Source organism: Cetorhinus maximus, chromosome 8 (genome assembly GCF_964194155.1).
Source record: "Cetorhinus maximus chromosome 8, sCetMax3.hap1.1, whole genome shotgun sequence".
Classification (NCBI taxonomy): Eukaryota; Metazoa; Chordata; class Chondrichthyes; order Lamniformes; family Cetorhinidae; genus Cetorhinus; species Cetorhinus maximus.
In genome coordinates, this window is record NC_135886.1 from 4,977,056 (window position 1) to 4,997,912 (window position 20,857).

Sequence of the window (20,857 nt, forward strand, 5' to 3'; positions counted from 1 at the left end):
TTAGTCACTTGCAAGCAGCAAGTATTCCATTTCTGTGGTGGTTCTAAACTGTAGGTTTGTACCTTTTAGTTCCCAGTACTGTGCCTATCTTTTCTGAACTTGAGACTCTTCAAAGGAAAGAACTGCAATGAAAATCTCTGATTTCTGTTCAGTGTCCCTTTTTGTGTTTCCACACAAAAGTTGGTGCTTCACACGTATTGAGTGTGGGAGGAAGTCATAAAAGCAGTTTCATGTTCCATTCTATAAATAGTGTTTCACTACTGCATATTCTACCAATCCTGCTTATAAATTTCTTGGCAACAGGAGCAGCAATTCACCTTTATAGGTCACAGTATTTGTAAATTGTAGCATAATGCTAAATTTCATATCTAGTACAAAGGCAAAGGAAGCACGTCTGTTCATACAAAGTCTTGATGTGCTTTGTGGTACACAATTCATTTTAATCTTGCTTAATAACCTTGTTCTTTCTTGAGTGTGCTTGCTGTGTTTAGCAATGAGAACCAGTGGGGACACAGTATTTACTAGCATGGTTTTAATACAGTTTTGTAACCTACCTTTTCATATGCCTCTTTTATAAGAACAGCCCACATTCAATTGGACATGCAGCTTATATTTTCTTGTGAAATGGATTTTTTTTTCTATTTATTTTTCACTTTTTACTTTAAAATCAGTGTTACTCTCATTTATGCAATTCTTGTAATACATCATGGACTGCTTATTGTGAATTATTAATTAAAAGCTTGTAAGGACATACATATATCTACAAATTACTACTATAATAACTTCTAAAAATCACCTAATTAATCTGACTCCTAGTTACATCTCTGTTAAGGCAACAGTAAAAAGCACATATTTAAACAGACCCCAGGCAAAACACACTCTGGACAATCAAATTCAGAATGAGTTTCTTTCAGCTCTAGGCCCTTGCAGACAGCGGCTGAAGGCTTTAGATCTTAGAATCGCTTCTCCTTTACCAACAGTCTCGCAGGGCTTAGCTGAGTCATGACCCTGGAGCCACAGGGCACTCAGTCCAAGCAGCCAGGACTCACCCCCTTAGCCAGATGCTGCCTCATTGACATTTGCCACTCACACTCTAACACCTCTGAGGTCCACGGGAGGTGAGCAGCTCTTAACTGTTCTGGAAAGTGACCCATGCCAACACGGTACTCACCCTTCCCGATCGCAGGAGATCATTGAAGCTCATCCGGCACTGTACCCATGTGCACCTCGCCACGACATGGTTGCTGACCCTGGATGCCACTTCCTCCCAGGCCTTTTTGGTGAGGTTGCCTCCTCCTCCCGTCTCTGGGGACAAGGATTTCTCTCTCTGCTGCCACCTCCTCCAGGAAGGCGGCGAGGCACTCATCCGCCGACCTGCCCTCCCGCCTGCCGTGTCTACCCACAACGGTTTCCATTGACCAGACTTCAGCATCCTTCCAGGGTGGCAGCCCTCCAGGGGCTGCTGAGGCCGCGTTTAAATTGGCTGCTGGGTCGCCATTGGACCCAGCTGACATCATGCTCATGCCCCTGCCCCTGCCAGCCCCTTCTCACTCATTCACAAGCTGGTATGAAGCAGGTATCATTCAATGCCTCTGCACTCAGCTAGGATTAACGTATGAAAACACATTTTGTTCCACAGAAGACGCCGCTGCATTGCATATTAATTGAATGTCATCTGCCATGACATAATGTGCATTTGCTATGTCTGCAGAGAACAGCTCACAACTTAGTGTGATTAATCCTTTGTATAATGTTTCTAGTGACTGATTTGAGTCTTATCTAACGCAGACAAGGAAAACATGCCGCCTTGTCAAACAGGCATAAGCTCAAACGTAGAAAAGGGAGGGTTGAAAAGGAGCTTAAAAATATAGATTCAAAGCCAGAATCCAGGGGACAAACTTGGCACCAGGTGGCAGTCTGATTTGGAGAAGCTATGGAGTGCGGAGTGTGGGAAATGGTGACCCTTTCAGACAATGCAGAAGCTTATTCTTTGGCTAACTGTGCTGTACTAAACTGGAGATGCCTGTTGTTGATTCTGGGTGCCTCAAATGGGCAAGTCTTTAGTTTTGTGGCATTAACAGCCTCACCCAAACATATATTTTTTTAAAGCAGTGGAGTGAGGTGATTGGCGTCAAGACTTAATTACATGTGGAAACCTTATTATTTCCTTTACATTTGGAATTCAGAACAGATAAGTGATTCACATTTGCTCACTTTCCCTGTGATGAAGTGCTGACTCAGTCTTATTCAGGTCTTGCCTTTGTTGGCTTGACATTTTGTATGATAACATTGCTGGGCGGAGGAAATGTTTCTCAATATGAGGTGAGGCCTCATAATGACACGGTTGTATCCTAAATTGCTACTACAGATTCTGGTAAACTAAAGGACCTAATTATTTTTCTGCAGTGTTAGCCCCTATTGTTCAACTATTACTTTGTCCTTTTTCTCTACTTCGCCCTTCTCCGGACTCTTAAGTTTAATTTGCAAAGATAATTGACCAGATCTCCACAGTTTCGCAAAGATTGGTCTTCAGGCTCTTACTATATTTTCCCCCTCTCTGAAGCAAATGGAACTCAAGTGAGGAGAGCGCGCACACCCATGTATCGCCTACAATATGTAGTTTGCAAACTGATGTAATTTGTCTTTTGCCTTATCTGAAGGGAAGGTGTTCTAAAGTGGATTTTCTTTTTACCTCTATTGTTTGTGCGGTGCACATTTTTTGCAGTTTAAAAAAAAATGTACCTTTTTGAGGAGACTGATTCAGGGTCAGCATCTCCTGTTTTGCCAGTATTTGAAGGAATAGATGTCCTCTCACTACCACCCCCATTTTGCCTCTGCTGTATACGTAGATTTCCTCCTTTTTGTACCATTGCCCGTGGCTTCCAGGAAGACTGATTGCAGAAGCCAAGTAAATCTTAGCTTGAAAAATGAATGGAGTAACATTTGAGTAGTATCTTAAATGCAGTGTGGTGTATAAATCCAAATCATACAAGATAAGTTACTTTATATGGTAGTATGAGTGGGATGTGGTTGTATTGATGACAAGAGCAGTGACAATGTGTGAATGTTGCTGGTAATCCTAATTCTGTGCCATCTTATATTGGCCTCTTGCTTGTACCCCTGCTATCTGTCTCTTTAGTGTGATGCTTTCCTGTCTTTACTGCTTCTGAACTGACATTACAATGTGATGGCACCTAGCACCTGATGCCTTTATGCCATCATAAGGTTGATATTCGCCATTGGGAATCTTGGCTTATTTTGTATGTGTTTGTTTCGCATGGTGGAAGGATCAATTAGTTTGAGTTTATTCTTGAATAAACTGTGTTTGTCCTTTAAACTTAGTTTTACTTTTTTCCTTCCTTACTCCTTTGCTCTCACTCAAATGGCCTTGTGTTCCAGTTCATGCTTTGTCACTTAATCTAACCTAACCCGTGGGTGAGTCCAGAACTAGGGGGCACTATTTTAAAATTAGGGGTCACCCTTTGAGGGCGGAGATGAGGAGAAATTTTTTCTCTGAGGGTTATGCGACTTTGGAATTCTCTGCCTCAGAAGGTGGTGGGGGCGGGGTCATTGAATATTCTTAAGGCAGAGGTAGATAAATTCTTGTTAGGCGAGGCAATCAAAGATTATCGGGGTTAGATGGGAATGTGGAAATCGAAACGCAAGACGATCAACCACGATCTTATTGAATGGCGGGGCAGGCTTGAGGAGCTGAATGGTCTACTCCTGTTGTGTATTTCTTAGGCTCTTAACCAGCAAAGTTACCCCAGTTTTTTTAAAAATTGGTAAGTGCCAGGGAATTCAACCTTTTACGGAGTTATCCTGGGTGTGTCTACTCTGCAATAATTGTATTTTAACTTTTTAGCGTCTTTAGTAAATGAGAGAGTGAATGCCAATCTTTCAATCTAACAGCCCTGGAAAATTTGAAGGTTTACTGGCTTTCATGCTTTTCTGCTTTAGACATAGACCTTTGGTTAGGATACGTGGGATACCATGGTATTTCAACATTTCTGAAGGACTGTCTTTAGAGTATGAGGATCTTCTGAAGAAATGTTTCCAAAATCTCTAGCAATACATTCTTAGTGATTGGTTGCAAATTGACTGCCATGTGCATGTTTGGATTCTGTAAACTTTGTGTTAGACTCCATTCAATACAGGTTTTTAATTCTGCGCTTGGATGTGCAGCTCACTCACAGAGATCTTTGCATTTTGCATGTCGGAAATTTTCGGTACAATTTGCATTTTTTAGGAGCCATATGCCCGTGTTGGTGTGGTGGGGGCGTGATGGGGTAATGATGGTAACTCTGTGTATAAAAAGATCACCTTTGTTCTTTGATAAAGCTAAAAGTTAATACACTTCCTGGGAACTACAAGTCTATTTTAAAAATTGCTTAAAGTGGGTATGTGGTTAGACCACAAGTTAACTGTTTCTGATGGTCACTGAGCCTGCAGGGATCAGCCATTCTGGTACATAGTAGAGGTATTACCAATCAAAGACACTTTTGGTGAAATGTTCAACTTTTTTGCATTTCTTGTGAGTGTATTCCTGGAGGAATGGGAGGGTGGGAACTATCCCATCATGATTTTCTGGAATAGGTTCGTGGGGAGCCTTACTGGCTGTAAGGATTCAGCCCATTGTCTCATTTTAGTGGAATTTGGTATGGCATTGTGGTCGATTCATGGTTTACAAATAATTCACTTTTCCAAACAGTAATTATTTCAGTGATGGTCTTTGAGGCTGATTTAAGAATTCTCTCGAGGTGTCGAATAAAATTTGTTTTCTGAAAACAGCAACTTGTCCCCTAAAGGGTCTTCTCTGAGGGACTGAATCAGCTGCCTGCCTTAGCAGCTCACTGCTGCTGTTACAGCAGTACAGAATAAAAGTATCAAATTGAAAAGGATCACCGTGCATGACCGTAAACGCAAACCGTGCAATAGCTGGCAGAAAGAAATACTTTTAAAGTCAGCTGGAAGATTTAATTATTAATCGTTTTGCATCTACTTGAATCCAAGCTGCTGCTCACTTTAAACATACTGCTCCTGAGGGGTGGATTGAAGTCTGAGCTTGATAGATTTCTTTGTAAATAATGGTGACCTTCAAAGTTTTTGGTTGGCTCCGATACATACAAATCTTTTAATAGGCTCCATTTGACCTTTTCCTGTTTGCTCTGAAGACTCATGAGTGCCTTGGAATACCCTACTTTGCTGCTAAGGGCAGATTTCTACTGTCAGATTTAGCACTGCATTGTGGTTTTAAGGAGGAAGGTCACTGTCAAGATAGGGGAAAGAACAGAGCAGAGCATTCATGCACACCATTTTGTAAACCTTTTGGTGATGGTGCTATGTTTTGACACAAATGATGTACTTGTGTTGCATGTGTGTTACTAAATAATAGAAGGTGTTTGTACCAGGTTTTTAGGGCATTGATGCCCTTTGATAGATACAAGAGTGTGATGCTGGTGCTGATGTTGTGTGGATATTTTTGCCTATAACTAATATTTAAGGCAGACCATCATCACCCTCTTAAATGCCCTTGTCCTCTTATGTATTTTTGGTTTGGAAGCTTGGGTGAACCCTAATAAAAGTGGTTGATAATTGTTTAATTGATACATTAAGAAGAGAACCTTTGCTTTATAATGGGCCATAAATGGACATTGAGTGCTTAAGAATTTTGAATGTCAGAAGCTTTCAAGAAATTTCACAGTCATTTAATTTGAAGGGTGCTTTGTGAATGCCTCTGGAAGGTTATGGGAAATTAGATCAGATGACTAAATCTTTAACAGTGAAGTTTACTCAAAGCTGTCGGTGGGGGTTAGACCAATTCAATCCTTAGGAAATGAGTTGGCTGTGAAACACAAAGTTGTTAAAAAAAAAGCTCACAGATTTATTCTCCAGGATACCAAAGGAAGAAGAATGTCCCAGAAGAACATTAAGGTACAGATTCAATTTTCTTTCAGATTTTTACTTAGCAGTAAATGTTTTAAGACACCAGAGAGGATCTTGAGTGGTATCTTATCACTTAATTTACAAGCTGACTGCATTCTCTTGACTTGAAAATCCAGCAGAGAGGTTCACTTTACATCTGTGCAGTTAAAAGCATGTACAACTGCTGAGATCCAGAATGGAAAAGTCCCAGTGCATTTTGAAGAGAAGCATATGTTACATCTTATTTAAATGTTTTTAGATTGACATATCCTCATTCTTCAGAATCATCACGCATGTTTTTAGATAAAAAGTTTAATCTGATTAGATGGTGAAATCACTTCCCAGTGTGGCACTGAGCTATCCAGATTGGAAAGGTCCCACCTTCAGATCCCAGTCTTTGGTGGGTGAGCTGATCTTGGCTTGGCTTGCCTTGGCTGGCAGTAGTGGTGCTATTCGGCTACAGTGTTTGAGGAGGACAAAATCAGCCAAGCTTCCACCTTCCAGCAACAGCTCTTCCTGATAAATGCTAGGTGAAGACAAGACAGTTCAGTTGTAATTACCCCTGTCTGTTAATGCTCATTGCCTCAGCATGAAGTCTTGGATGAGGTACTATGAGAGGGCAGTACCTGGGGCTCTATTGTCCAGGGATGAGGAGAGAAAATATAGAACAGAAAAAAATATTTTTGTTTTGTCCTTTAATTCAGCTGCACTCTGCAGACCATCTAAACTAATTGATTAAGTGTAAAGTACTCTATGTTGTATGGGTTCTTTGGCTGGAGAAAATTACAAAAATAGGGACTGGCAAGGCTATGGAGAGATTGGAAAACAAGGGTGAGAGTTTGAAAATAGATGTGGTGCTTTATTGTGATCCAATGAATGTTAGCAAGCACAGGTCTGATGGATGACTGGTGTGAGCTGGGGTACGAGCAGCAGAGTTTTGGTTGAGCTTAGGTTTATGCAGGATGGAAGGTGGGAGGCTCAGCCAGGGGATCATTGGAATAGTAAAGTCTAGAGGTAACAAAGCCGTGGATGAGTGTTTCAGCAGCAGATGAGCTGAGACAGTGGCAAAGCCTGGTAATTATGAAGGTGGATGTAGGCAGCCTTAATGATGAAGTGGATGTGTGGCTGGAAGCTCATCTTTGGTCAGCTATGATGCCAAGGTTGCAAACAGTCTAGTTCAGCCTCAGTCTATTGCCAGGGAGGGGGATGGAGTTGGTCGCTAGGGACCGCAGATTCAGTATCACCAAATCTCCGATCACAAACGCTTCTAAGGTGTGAGCAGTAGGAGTGTTCCAGCCATGAGAACCCATGTTAATCTTTCATTCCTAAAATCAAATAAGTGAAACTGTCACTAATTTATACAGTACAATGTCAGAACCAAATGGTAACTTCTCCATTCAGTCGGAAATTCAACATGGGCAGATAGTCTGGTTTCCTGATGGGGGACAATGACAGGACCTGAAGAAGAAGGGCGAAGTGTGATCTGTAATCTTTAGAGCTGTGAGGAAATACAGTTGTACTAAAAGTGTAAAGTAGTGACAAGTATGAAAGTAACTTTTCCAGCCTGCTGTTTAGCACCGCTAAACCTGGTACGTGTATGCAGTTTCCTGCGCAGGAACACAGGATGGGTGGACTCAGAATAGCCATGAGTCATGCTTTTGGGATTATAGCATAGGTTGCTTACATAATTTCAGTTTTCACGCACTTTTTAAAAAAAAACTTTGTGAGAAAATATGCACTGAGAAGTTTCTGGATCCTTTTCCTGGGAAGGAAATACAAAAATAAGAAATGATATCTGGGTTGGGCCATAATCTTGGCCACCAGATTTAACTTTAAAGGTGGACAATATTTTTTGAAATTGCAACTTAGGGTCCAGTAGAGCACAACACTGATTTTATCTTGTGTGCTACTTTGAAAACACTTTCTCCAAGCAGAGCTATGGGGCAGTAAAAACCATGTTTGCACAACTTTTATGACTGACTTTGTGAGATAGGCAATCCTAGTTGGTTGCATAGGTACCTCGTATCAGTATTTCAAAACGGTTGCTGAAAGCCCTGGGTATTTTGGTAGGGGGAATTGTAGTAGCAGCTTTGGGGAGTATCCAGACAGGGTATGAGGAAATGTATTGCAAGTTTGTTGTGCTTGTAGAGTCATCTTGTTTGGCCCAGCTCCAGTGTGATGTCTGAGGAGACGTTCTACTCGAAATGGCCACTTAGAAATCAAAATAGCACAGCACAGAAGGAGGCAAGGCAGCCCTTTGAGTGTGAGTTGGCTCTTAGGAAGAGTAATCCAGCTGGTCCCATTTCCCCCTCTTTTCCCCAATTCCTGCAATTTTTTTTTCAGTTGCCCTAAGCTCAGTGAGGTAAAAGTGCTAGTGTCATTATTTAATCTGGTGTGTATGTGTGCACACTTGATATATTGAGATTGTATGTGTGTGGCTTTTGAAAGTTCTGCAGGTTTTTTTTTATTTGTTCTTGAGATATGAGCGTCGCTGGTAAGACCAGTATTTATTGCTCGCCCCTAATTGCTCTCGAAGGTAGTGGTGAGCCAGCTTCTTAAGTCGCTGCAGTCTATGTGGTGTAGGGGTTATTCCCACAGTGCTGTTAGGAAAGGAGTTCCAGATTATTGACCCAGTGACGGTGAAGGAACGTCGATATAGTGCAAGGCAGGATGGTGAGTGACTTGGAGGGGGAACTTGCGTGCATTTGCTACCCTTGTTCTTCTCGGTGGTAGAGGTTGTGGGTTTGGAAGGTGTTGTCAAAAGAGCCTTGGTGAGTTGCTGCAGTGCATCTTGTAGATGTTACACAGAAGAGCATGTTCTTTGTGACTAGCAGCTGCCCCATATGAAGCCTGCCGAATCCAAACTATGTTAAGTCATACTGAGAGTTCATCAAGATTAATGGCATTTCAACATTATCCACAATAAAACTAATAAGTTGAAGGGTGAATGCTGTTTGGAACCTTTTAAATAATAAAGGATTGAGTATTGCTGTCTTAGGACAGGGCTGGGAAAAGCATGTTCCATTTTGATCAAGCATTGTGGCCAGTTATAGTTGTGTGGATTCTGTGATATTAGTTTGACCAAATCAGTATGATGCTGCTGCTGCTGCTGCTGCTTGTAGCTACTCCTACCAGATCATCTGTCATGATATGTAACATAGAAACTAGGAGCAGGAGTAGGCCATTTGGCCCTTTGATCCTGCTCCACCATTCAATATGATCATGGCTGATCCTCTATTTCAATGTCATATTCCCGCTTTCTCTCCATACCCCTTGATGCCACTAATATCCAAAAAATTATCAATTTCTTTCTTGAATATGCTCAGTGACCCAGCCTCCACAGCCTTCTGTGGTAGTGAATTCCACGGGTTGACCACCCTCTGAGTGAAGAAATCTTTCCTCATCTCAGTCCTAAATGGCCTGCCCCGTATCCTGAGACTGTGGCCCCTGGTTCTAGACTCCCCAACCAGGGCAAACACCCTCCCTGCATCTAGTCTGTCTATCCCTGTTAGAATTTTATACGTTTCAATCAGATCCCCCCTCAATCGTCTAAACCCTAGTGAATACAGGCCCAGTTGAACCAATCTCTCCTCATACAACAGTCCTGCCATCCCCGGCATCAGCCTAGTGAACCTTCGCTGCGCTCCCTCTATGGCAAGTATATCCTTTCTTAGGTAGGGAGACCAAAACTGCATGCACTACTCCAGGTGTTGTCTCACCAAGGCTTTGTATAACTGCAGTAAGACATCCCTACTTCTGAACTCAAATCCTCTTTCCATGAAGGCCACACACCATTTGCCTTCCTAATTGTTTGCTGCACCTGCCTGTTTACTTTAATTTACTGGTGTACAAGGACACCCAGATCTCTTTGTACATCCACATTTCCCAATACATCACTGTTTAAATAACACTCCGACTGCCTGCTTTCACACAGAAGCATATAACTTCACATTTATCCATGTTATACTACATCTGCCATGTGTTTGCCCACACACACAACTTGTCTAATTGCCATGAAGCTTCCTTGCATCCTCCTCACAACTCACAACCCCGCCCAGTTTTGTGTCGTCAGCAGACTTGGAAATACATGTCCGTCTTGCGCCATGCCCACACATTCACTGTAGTTGGTCTGCAATTACACCCTCTTTCTGCTGCCCTCCACTTTGTCCTCTAGAAGAGATCGCTGAAGCCTTCCAACTCTGATCAAATGGCTGAAATACTGACATTGTCTTTTCTGGATGTCAATTTGTAGTGTTCTTTTTGTTCTTGCAATTTCACACACCTCTTCATTGGCCTTATGGTCTGCATATGGAATTTTTAGCATATGTTTTAGAATCATTATGGTGCAACTTTTTAAATTTTCCAAATCCAGTTTTGAAATACAGTTATTCGTTTGGATCATTTCCACAAAAACTCCTGTAGCATTGTGTAATGTAGCATGAAAAATAGAGTAACTCCTAGATTTGTGTGAGAGTGGTATTCTTGTTTAGCGGTGTTTTTTTGTTTAAGGAATCTACTCAGCTCTAACTCAGAAGGTAGCTGGAAAGGATGGGTAAATGCAGTGATCTATTCTCCTCTAAAATATTTTTAAGATATGTGTTGCTAACTTCAGCTGGATGTTTCCACTTTTGGTGCAACTGCGATCAGGAACTATAAGTGACAATCTGAGTTCTAACAGTCCACAATGCAGTGAGTTGATGCATCGCAGTTGTGTGCCACTATCTGGCCGAGTCCTGAAGGACATAGCTGCTAGGCTGGGTCAGCAGCAGGTGTTGAGGGAACTAACAACAGGGAAAAACCTCATCCTCACCAACCTGCCTGCCACAGATGCATCTGTCCATGACGGCATCGGTAGGAGTGACCACCGCACACTCTTTGTCTTCACATTGTCTTCATTTTGACGATATCCTCCATCGTGTTGGGTGGCACTACCACTGTGCTAAATGGGATGGGTTTCAAACAGATCTAGCAACTCAAGACTGGGCAACCATGAAGCGCAGTGGGTCATCAGCAGCAGCAGAATCGCACTCAACCACAATCTGTAACCTCATGGCCTAGCATATTCCCCACTCTACCACTAAGCCAGGGATCAACCGTGGTTCAATGAGGACTGCAGGAGGGCATGCCAGGAACAGCATCAGGCATACCTAAAAACGAGGTGTCAACCTGGTGAAGCTGCAACACAGGGCTACTTGTGTGCCAAACAGCATGAGCAGCAAGTGATAGACAGAGCTAGGTGATCCCACAACCAACACATCAGATCTAGGCTCTGCAGTCCTGCCACATCCAGTTGTGAATGGTGGTGGGCAATTAAACAACTCACTGGAGGCGGAGGCTCCACAAATATCCCCATCCTCAATGATGGAGCGGGGGAGGCCCAGCACATCAGTACACAAAAAAGGCTAAAGCATTCGCAACAATCTTCATCCAGAAGTGCCGAGTGGATGATCCATTTTGGCCTCCTCCGGAGGTCCCCAGCACAACAGATGCCAGTCTTCAGCCAATTTGATTCACTTTGTGATATCAAGAAACAGCTGAAGGCACTGGATACTGCAAAGGCTATGGGCCCTGACAATATTCTGGCAATAGCACTGAAGCCTTGTGCTCCAGACCTTGCTGCGCCCCTTAGCTAAGCTGTTCCAGTACAGCTACAACACTGGCATCTACCCGACAATGTGGAAAATTGCCCAAGTATGTCCTGTACTCAAAAAGCAGGACAAATTCAATCCGGCCAATTACAGCCCCATCAGTCTACTCTCCATTATCAGTAAAGTGATGGAAGGGGTCAACAACAGTGCTATCAAGCGGCGCTTGCTTCACAATAACCTGCTCACTGACGCTCAGTTTAGGTTCCACCAGGGTCCGCCAGCTGCTGACTTCATTAGAGCCTTGGTTCAAACATGGACAAAAGAACTAAGCCCCAGAGGTGAGGTGAGAGTGACTGCCCTTGACACCAAGGCAGCATTTGACTGAGTTTGTAATCAAAGAGCCCTCACAAAACTGGAGTCAATGGGAATTAGGGGGGAAACTCTGCTGGCTGGAGTCATACCTAGCACAAAGGAAGATGTTTGTGGTTGTTGGTTAATCACCTCAATTCCAGGATATCACTGCAGGAGTTCCTCAGGGTAGTGTCCGAGGCCCAACCATCTTCAGCTGCTTCATCATTGACCTTTCTTCCATCACAAGTTCAGAAGTGGAGATGTTTGCTGATGTTCAGCACCATTCACGACAACTCAGATACTGAAGCACTCCATATCCAAATGCAGCAAGACCTGGACATATCCATGGTTGGGTTGACAAATGGCAAGTAACATTCATGCCACACAAGTGCCAAGCAATGACCATGTCCAACAAGAGAGATTCTAGTCATCACCCATTGACATTCAATGGCATTACCATCGCTGAATCCCCCAGTATCAACATCCTGGGGGTTACCATTGACCAGAAACTGAACTGGACTAGCCATATAAATACTGTGGCTACAAGAGCAGGTCAGAGGCTTACCTCCTGACTCCCCAAAGCCTGTCCACCATCTGCAAGGCATAAGTCAGGAGTGTGATGGAATACTCTCCACTTGCCTGGATGAGTGCAGCTCCCACAACACTCGAGAAGCTTGATACCATCCAGGGCAAAGCAGGCTGCTTGATTGGCACCCCTTCCACCAATGAGCAGTGGCAGCAGTGTGCACTATCTACAAGATGCACTGCAGAAATTCACTAAGGCTCCTTAGACAGCACATCCCAAACCCACGACCGCAACCATCTAGAAGGACAAGGGCAGCAGATACATGGGAACGTCACCACCTGGAAGTTCTCCTTCAAGCCACTCACCATCCTGACTTGGAAATATAACGCTGTTCCTTCACTGTTGCTGGGTCAAAATCCTGGAACTCCCTCCCTAACAGCACTGTGGGTGTACCTACACCACATTGACTGCAGTGATTCAAGAAAGCAGCTCACCACCACCACCTCGAGCATTTAGGGATGGGTAATAAATGCTGGCCCAGTCAGTGACGCCTACATCCCATAAATGAATTTTAAAAAATGTATGTTGCAGGACGCATACTTAGTGGGTACAGGTGTTAGATAATGATTTAACTAGAAAGACCATTGCGCTCTGAAAAAAACTTTCATTTTTTTCAAACGTATTGAACACAATTTCTAATTTAAAACATTGAAATCCTTTTTTGGAGTTTCTGTCATCAAAATAATAAAAAATATCACCAATTCAAAACTATAATTCGCTAGAATGTTAAAAATACCTTGATTTCTTTTTGTACTTCCATTTGCTTTATGGAAGGAAATAGACAATATGTAAATTACTGAACTAAACATGTTTAGACACCTGAATTTAAGCTAATGGGGCAACGATGCAAAGAACAAGTACATGGACCTTTTGCTTTATTCATTCATGGGATATTGGCGTCACTGGCTAGGCCAGCATTTATTGCCCATTCCTAATTGCCCTTGTTTAGAGGGCATTTAAAGCCAACCACATTGTTGTGGGGCTGGAGTCACATGTAGGCCAGTCCAGGTAAGGATGGCAGATTTCTTTCCCTGAAGGACATTAGTGAACCAATTTTTTTTATGACAATTGGCAATTGCTTCATGGTTATCATCAGACTTTTAATTCTAGATTTTTGATTGAATTCATGAGAACCTGTGACAATACCGCTGTGCCATCACCTCCCCCTATCAGTAAACCAAACCCGGAAAGTGAAATAAATTTCCACATGATTATCCCCATTAGCCTAAAATTTTGCAGTGGGGCTGGCTTCTAAAAATGATTATCGAATGACTAGTTACACTGTAAATTTTGTGTTGGTTCAACATGGATTTCACATCCTGTTGCTTTTGATTAACACAAGGGCATTATAATTGCAAAGCTTAATTTTTAATTTAAAACAAACACAGGTGGTCTGCCAGATTGTTTAAAGCGGTTTAAAGAGTAAAACACAGCTGTTTAACTTTTTAAGTTTCTTCTAACATTTGGAAATTATGAGACACTGTTAAGTAGTGCTGTACACATACTGAGCTCCACTCTCCCTGAGAATAGTGTGTTTTGAGCAGAGAATTATAACTTGATGTCAGCTGACACAATTCTGATAGTAGGTGCCCTTGTCAAACCAGTACTTGCAGTAAAACATTACCTTTCATTGTTACAGCTTGTGCCACTTCACATTTGCTCATGATAGCAATTGTGAAGTATACAGATACACATGAGCATTTTTTTTTTGAGTAGCCGCCCATATCTGTGTATGTGGGACAGTATAGTTTTAACAGAAAGCAAATGCTCTTAGCAAATTGGTCGTAAAACTTAAGGCTGTGAAAAGGTAGTTGGAGCTGTTCACACTAATTCTCAGTTTCCCTGACTAATTCAGGGCATTGCTTATACAGTTCAATATTGTGTTGACAGTTGATCAGCAGGGTACATGAACAAACGTTACTTTCCGAAATGTTTTGGCAACATGATCTTGTCACTATAACCCAGTCAATCTAGCCCTTCCCTTTTGTGTTTTTCCCTTTGCATATATTGTTATGGGTACCACCTAGGCTGTTCCAGTTGTGATTGGCTGAATGCCCCAGGGAGCTTTAAATGAAACCTGTTGTCTGAGGAAGATTCAAAGATATGTGTCAAGAGAATTCTCTCTCATTCTTGCAGCATTATGTAGCAACAAGAACCATGTTCCTTGCCAAAATAGCAATAAGGGGAATTTTGGGAAACATTAAAATGGTGGGAAAAGACCATTAAGGATTAACGAACGAGGCTGGAGGTTAGAATTTGATCTGAAGTCTTGCTAAAATTCAGCCTCTAACTGAGTACGTAATCTCACTAAATTGTACATGTCAATTCCGCTCTGGCTTCAAGGCACTTTGTGGCATGTGCTGACAAGTGTAATTGCTATGAAGGTTTACGGTTGGATGTGGCCAGACCATTGCCTGTAATGTCAGGGAGGAGAAGGTTTGTGAACACAAGTAGCATTTAAGAAGTAAGCTTACAGCATGACTGTACTCTCCTAAAAGCCAGCAGTATAATCTTGAGATGTTTCATTACATAAAAAGTGCTATACAAATGGAAGTTGTTATTTAAGTATGATGAGGCTACTCAGCGTGCATTTAGTGTGGATGAGCGAGTTTCATGCAGGGTTAACACATTGACCCTGCCACCAGCAGGGCTCAATGTCAATAAGGCAGCACCACTTGATGAACATAACTAGATTCAAGTTTAAACAAATCATCGTGCATGACTGAATTCACACAGTGAGCTGAAACCGTGATGAATCAGCGACGCTCATTTACTCTTGGCTATACATTATAGCTACAAGTACATGTCATCTTCGGGGAAGGCATAAATAAAAAAACAAAAACAGAATTACCTGGAAAAACTCAGCAGGTCTGGCAGCATCGGCAGAGAAGAAAAGAGTTGACGTTTTGAGTCCTCATGACCCTTCAGCAGAACTTCTGCTGAAGGATCATGAGGATTCGAAACGTCAACTCTTTTCTTCTCCGCCGATGCTGCCAGACCTGCTGAGTTTTTCCAGGTAATCCTGTTTTTGTTCTGGATTTCCAGCATCCGCAGTAGTTTTTTGTTTTTATTAAGGCATAAATAAACTTTGTTTAAAAATTGTGGAAAATTACTACAACACCCGTTCTTTTTAAAGTATAAATGAAACACCATTTCCCTATTGTTGTAGAAAAACAGTAATTTCCTGATTTGTGTAACCTATAGGGTCCATGTTTAAGGCAAGTTGTCCAATGTCTGCAGCTGGCAATTAGGCTAGTTTGTTTTTGCGCTAAACTGATGGAGAAAGACTTTCTCATTCAAAACATCATAATTTGTGGAGTGAGAACTGGCAGAGAATGAGCATGCTGGGAGCCACATCTCCTGGAAACACATACACTATAATATACCATGCATGCACCCTAAAAATATTGACCAGGCTGAGCATCTTCAGTGAACAGATTGAGACACGCTGTCTTTATTTATTTGTACTCCTGTATTTATCACTTAAGCCTACACTTACTGCAACTAAAAGTGACTTGATATTGATTTTGTAGCTAAATTCTTCTGATTATCCTCTCTACAACAGCCAGAATTTACTGAAGCAGTGACCTTCTCAAGGGCAAGTAGGGATGGGCAATAAATGCTGGTCCACCCAGCGAAGCCCACATCCCATGAATGAATTAAAAAAACATTTTGCAGTCTAAAGTGAACTGTTCCACTGTCTTGTTCCACTGATCACTGATGTATTGCATTGGCAAGCACTCAAGTAATTAATTGTAAAACAATGAATCAGCTTTGAAGTTGATTAACCTCCTCATCTCTCCTTGTGCATCATTGATATTGCTGTTACAAGTTTCTCAGGTTGCTGCCTGTTTTGTTGTCAATTTTCTTAGGATCCTGGAATGTTAGGTCCTCGCATTCCCATTAAATTGGATCTGAAAGTAAACAGTTCCATTCTTTTCCCTGCCTGTTACCCAGCTGTGATACAGTACATGAAGTGAGTTTTTAAAAAAAAAAAGACACTCTTGTTTTCATCTCATTTGAGAAGTGCCCCTGCAGTAAAATGAAATTAATGGGTGCACAGAATAGAAGTGCTGAACTGATCATAATTTATTTCAATTTAAAATCTATTTTTCAGCTGCTGCAACAGACTTGCGTAAACTGGTGGCTGTTAAGCTTCTTGAGATGTTTGGTAATATTTTTAGCAGCCGTTCAGTCACTAGGATTTTACTAAGCTCCAGTGTTAGCCCAGACCAGCTAATGGGCAGATTGACCACTTTAATCCAGTGTTTGTGCATCTAATAGCTGATTTCCACAGTGGGAATGATCCATTCCTGACCTCAAACATTGTATATAATTCTCGTTCCATCTACCTTTTTATAGCAAGAAACGACGTAGGGTCAGATGATGTAGAATCTGTGTGGGTCGAGTTGAGGAACTGCAAAGGTAAAAAAACCATAATGGGAGTTATGTACAGGCCTCCGAACAGTAGTCAGGATGTGGGGCACAAGATACACCAGGAGATAGAAAAGGCGTGTAAGAAAGGCAAGGTTACAGTGATCATGGGGGATTTCAATATGCAGGTAGACTGGGAAAATCAGGTTAAAAAGTGGATCCCAAGAAAAGGAATTTGTGGAATGTCTATGAGATGGCTTTTTGGAGCAGCTTGTGGTGGAGCCCACTAGGGAACAGGCAATTCTAGATTTAGTGATGTGTAATGAGGCAGATTTGATAAGGGAGCTTAAGGTGAAGAAACCCTTAGGAGGAAGTGACCATAATATGATAGAATTTACCCTGCAATTTGAGAGGAAAAAGCTGGAATCAGATGTAATGGTATTACAGTTGAATAAAGGCAACTACAGAGGCATGAGGGAGGAGCTGGCCAGAATTGACTGGGAGGTGAGCCTAGCAGGAAAGACAGTGGAACAGCAATGGCAGGAGTTTCTGGGAGTAATTTGGGAGACACAGCAAAAATTCATCCCTCGGAAGAAGAAGCATACTAAAGGGAGGATGAGGCAACCATGGCTGACAAGGGAAGTCAGGGACAGCATAAAAGCTAAAGAGAAAGCATACAATGCGGCGAAGAGCAGGGGATTGGGAAGCCTACAAAAACCAACAGAGGACAACTAAAAAAGAAATAAGGAGGGAGAAGATTAAATATAATAGGTATTTTGCGTCAGTCTTCACGGTGGAAGACACGAGTAACATCCCCAAAGTTCAAGAGAGTCGGGGGGCAGAGGTGAGTATGGTGGCCATTATCAAGGAGAAGGTGCTAGGAAAACTGAAAGATCTGAAGGTGGATAAATCACCTGGACCAGATGGATTACACCCCAGAGTTCTGAAGGAGATAGCTGAAGAGATAGTGGAGGTGTTAGTGGTGATCTTTCAGGAATCACTGGAGTCAGGGAGGGTCCCAGAGGACTGGAAAATCGCTAATGTAACCCCTCTGTTTAAGAAGGGAGTGAGGCAAAAGATGGGAAATTACAGGCCGATTAGCCTGACGTCGGTCGTTGGTAAGATTTTAGAGTCCATTATTAAGGATGAGATTTCAGAATACTTGGAAGTGCATGGTAAAATAGGGCAAAGTCAGCATGGTTTCATCAAGGGGATGTCATGCCTGACAAATCTGTTAGAATTCTTTGAGGAGGTAACGAGCAGGTTAGACAAAGGAGAGCCAATGGATATATCTACTTGGACTTCCAGAAGGCCTTTGACAAGGTGCCGCACAGGAGGCTGCTCAGTAAGATAAGAGCCCATGGTGTTAGGGGCAAGGTACTAGCATGGATAGAAGATTGGCTGTTTGGCAGGAGGCAGAGAGTGGGGACAAGGGGGTCCTTCTCAGGATGCTGGCCGATGACTAGTGGAGTTCCGCAGGGGTTTAGTGTTGGGACCACAACTTTTCACTTTGTACATTAATGATCTAGATGAAGGAACTGAGGGCATCCTGGCTAAGTTTGCAGATGATACAAAGATAGGTGGAGGGACAGGTAGTATTGAGGAGGCGGGGAGGCTGCAGAAGGATTTGGACAGGTTAGGAGAATGGGCAAAGAAGTGGCAGATGGTATACAACGTGGGGAAGTGTGAGGTCATGCACTTTGGTAGGAAGAATAGAGGCATAGACTATTTTCTAAATGGGGAGAGAATTCAGAAATCTGGAGTGCAAAGGGACTTGGGAGTCCTAGTCCAGGATTCTCTTAAGGTTAATTTGCAGGTTGAGTTGGTAGTTAGGAAGGCAAATGCAATGTTGGCATTTATTTCGGGAGGAATAGAATATAAAAGCAGGGATGTGCTGCTGAGGCTTTATAAGGCTCTGGTCAGACCACATTTAGAATATTGTGAGCAATTTTAGGCCCCGTATCTCAGGAAGGATGTGCTGGCCCTGGAGAGGGTCCAGAGGAGATTCACGAGAACGATCCCAGGAATGAAAGGCTTAACATATGAGGAACGTTTGAGGACTCTGGGTTTATACTCGATGGAGTTTAGAAGGATGAAGGGGGATCTGATTGAAACTTACAGTAAACTGAAAGGCCTGGATAGAGTGGACGTGGGGAAGATGTTTCCATTAGTAGGAGAGACTAGAACCTGAGGGCACAGCCTCAGAGTAAAGGGAAGACCTTTTAGAACAGAGGTGAGGAGAAACTTCTTTAGCCAGAGAGTGGTGAATCTATGGAATTCATTGCCACAGAAGGCTGTGGAGGCCAGGTCATTGAGTGTATTTAAGACGGAGATAGATAGGTTCTTGATTGGTAAGGGGATCAACGGTTACGGGGAGAAGGCGGGAGAATGGGGTTGAGAAACTTACCAGCCATGATTGAATGGCGGAGCAGACTCGATGGGCCGAATGGCCTAACTTCTGCTTCGATGTCTTATGGTCTATGGTCTTATTGCTGCTCAGTGATATACCTTAATTGCATCTTGTTATTTCACAGTATTGGGCTTTTGCACAATGTACCTGCAATGTTTTTGGATGTGCAATTGATGATGTAAAATAAATAGTTCTTAATTTTACAGGAAGGTAGGTAGAATGGACTTTCCATTTCCTGAAATAAGAGATTGCTTGTCTTGGTGTGTAAGGACATTTATGCTACTAACTCCAATGCACCACGCAGATCCATGAGTCTACTGCCATGATATGGAAGCTGGATTTTTGAGTACGTTTGGGAGGTCATGAATGCCAGTCTTCCAGAATCCAAAGTAAAATCTTGCCAAAGGAAGACTATTTTTCAGTTTACAAGAATGCAAGTACAGTGGAGCTTCCACTTTTTGCTATAAGGAAGGGACCACACATCGTCCTATTGATGATGGAAAATGTTAATCAAAGATCGCCAATTTGTTTTTGTACACATGTAGCGGTCGTGTTCTGGTCTTGGGAACATATGTACATAATAAAATCAATGTTTTGTAGATGACTGCATCAGAAAAAGGAGAAAATGCAAATATCAAAAGGAAATGTGCAATGAATTAATGTCTCACCAAAGGCTTGTGCAAAATTAGTGGTGCTTAATTGGGATGGCAGAAAATAATGTGGTGCTGGAGATTCCATTGTGGTGATATTTTGAATTTTCTTTGTTTTTGTCTGTCTTCATGATATGAATCTGGATCTAATCGGCGAAGCTCCGTACACTTAGCAAAATATTGGTAACCAAGGCAATATGACTCATTTGATGGGTGTGTAATTGATTCCAGGCCCATTGTATGCACCCCCACATTTAGCGCACCTCTTGCGCAGTAGTGTGCTTGTGTAACTATCTTTTTAAAGTTTTGCATTTTTGACAACGTGTTTCTTCTATCAGCGCTTGGCATCCTGTAGTGGAGCCGTTTGCAGACTTGGGCAGCACAGATCTAGAATCAGAAGCTGCCTTGAATGATGCAGGATAAGATTGTGCTGGGAGAAAAAGCATTAATGACAGTAAGGCACAAATGTTTAAATTATTGTATTTTTTTTTTAAACTTACTTGAGAGTGGCAAGGAGCTCAATGCATTAGAACCCAAGGTTCCTGCACAGCACCATGATGGAGTACGGTTAATGTCCAAATGGTGAGTTTCTGACCTCAACCTGTGCGTTTTGGGAAGGTGCCTAATTAAAGTCAGGTGCCCTCCCGTACTGAGGAGGAGAAAATCAGGGAGGTGGTTTTCTTAGTAGTGCTCTTGCATCTAGCAGCAACTACTGGTGGTATTGGGAATGGATGAGTTGGATGGAGACGTGAGCTGGGAACAGGTCTTGAATTGAAGTTTTCAAGACTCAGATAATAGACTTTTGTTATGTGAGGGCGTCAAGAGATAAGGAGCAAAGGTAGGTAAATAGCCTTCAGATACACATCAGCAATGATCTGATTGAAAGCTGGATGAGGCTCGAGGTGCTGAATGGCATATTCATGTTCCTATGTTTCCACCTTGCTGCCCATCAAAGTGCCCAAAGAGGCAACAT

At 42.4% G+C, this 20,857-nt stretch overlaps 1 protein-coding gene across 4 annotated transcripts in view; it reads left to right on the forward strand.

The window, feature by feature from the left end:
* The window catches only part of LOC144683393 (S-adenosylhomocysteine hydrolase-like protein 1), a 107,583-nt gene that overhangs the window by 40,285 nt on the left and 46,441 nt on the right, over nucleotides 1-20,857 (forward strand). Inside the window, exon 1 of one of the 4 annotated variants that reach the window (XM_078546361.1) lies at nucleotides 5,448-5,934. The exons of 2 other annotated variants lie outside the window; for them this stretch is intronic. In XM_078546361.1, the coding sequence (XP_078402487.1) occupies nucleotides 5,914-5,934 (21 nt within the window). In that variant the 5' untranslated portion in view covers nucleotides 5,448-5,913. Of the gene's footprint in view, nucleotides 1-5,447; nucleotides 5,935-8,485; nucleotides 8,599-20,857 lie in introns of those variants that run through there. One more of the 4 variants, XM_078546362.1, reaches the window with a different exon arrangement.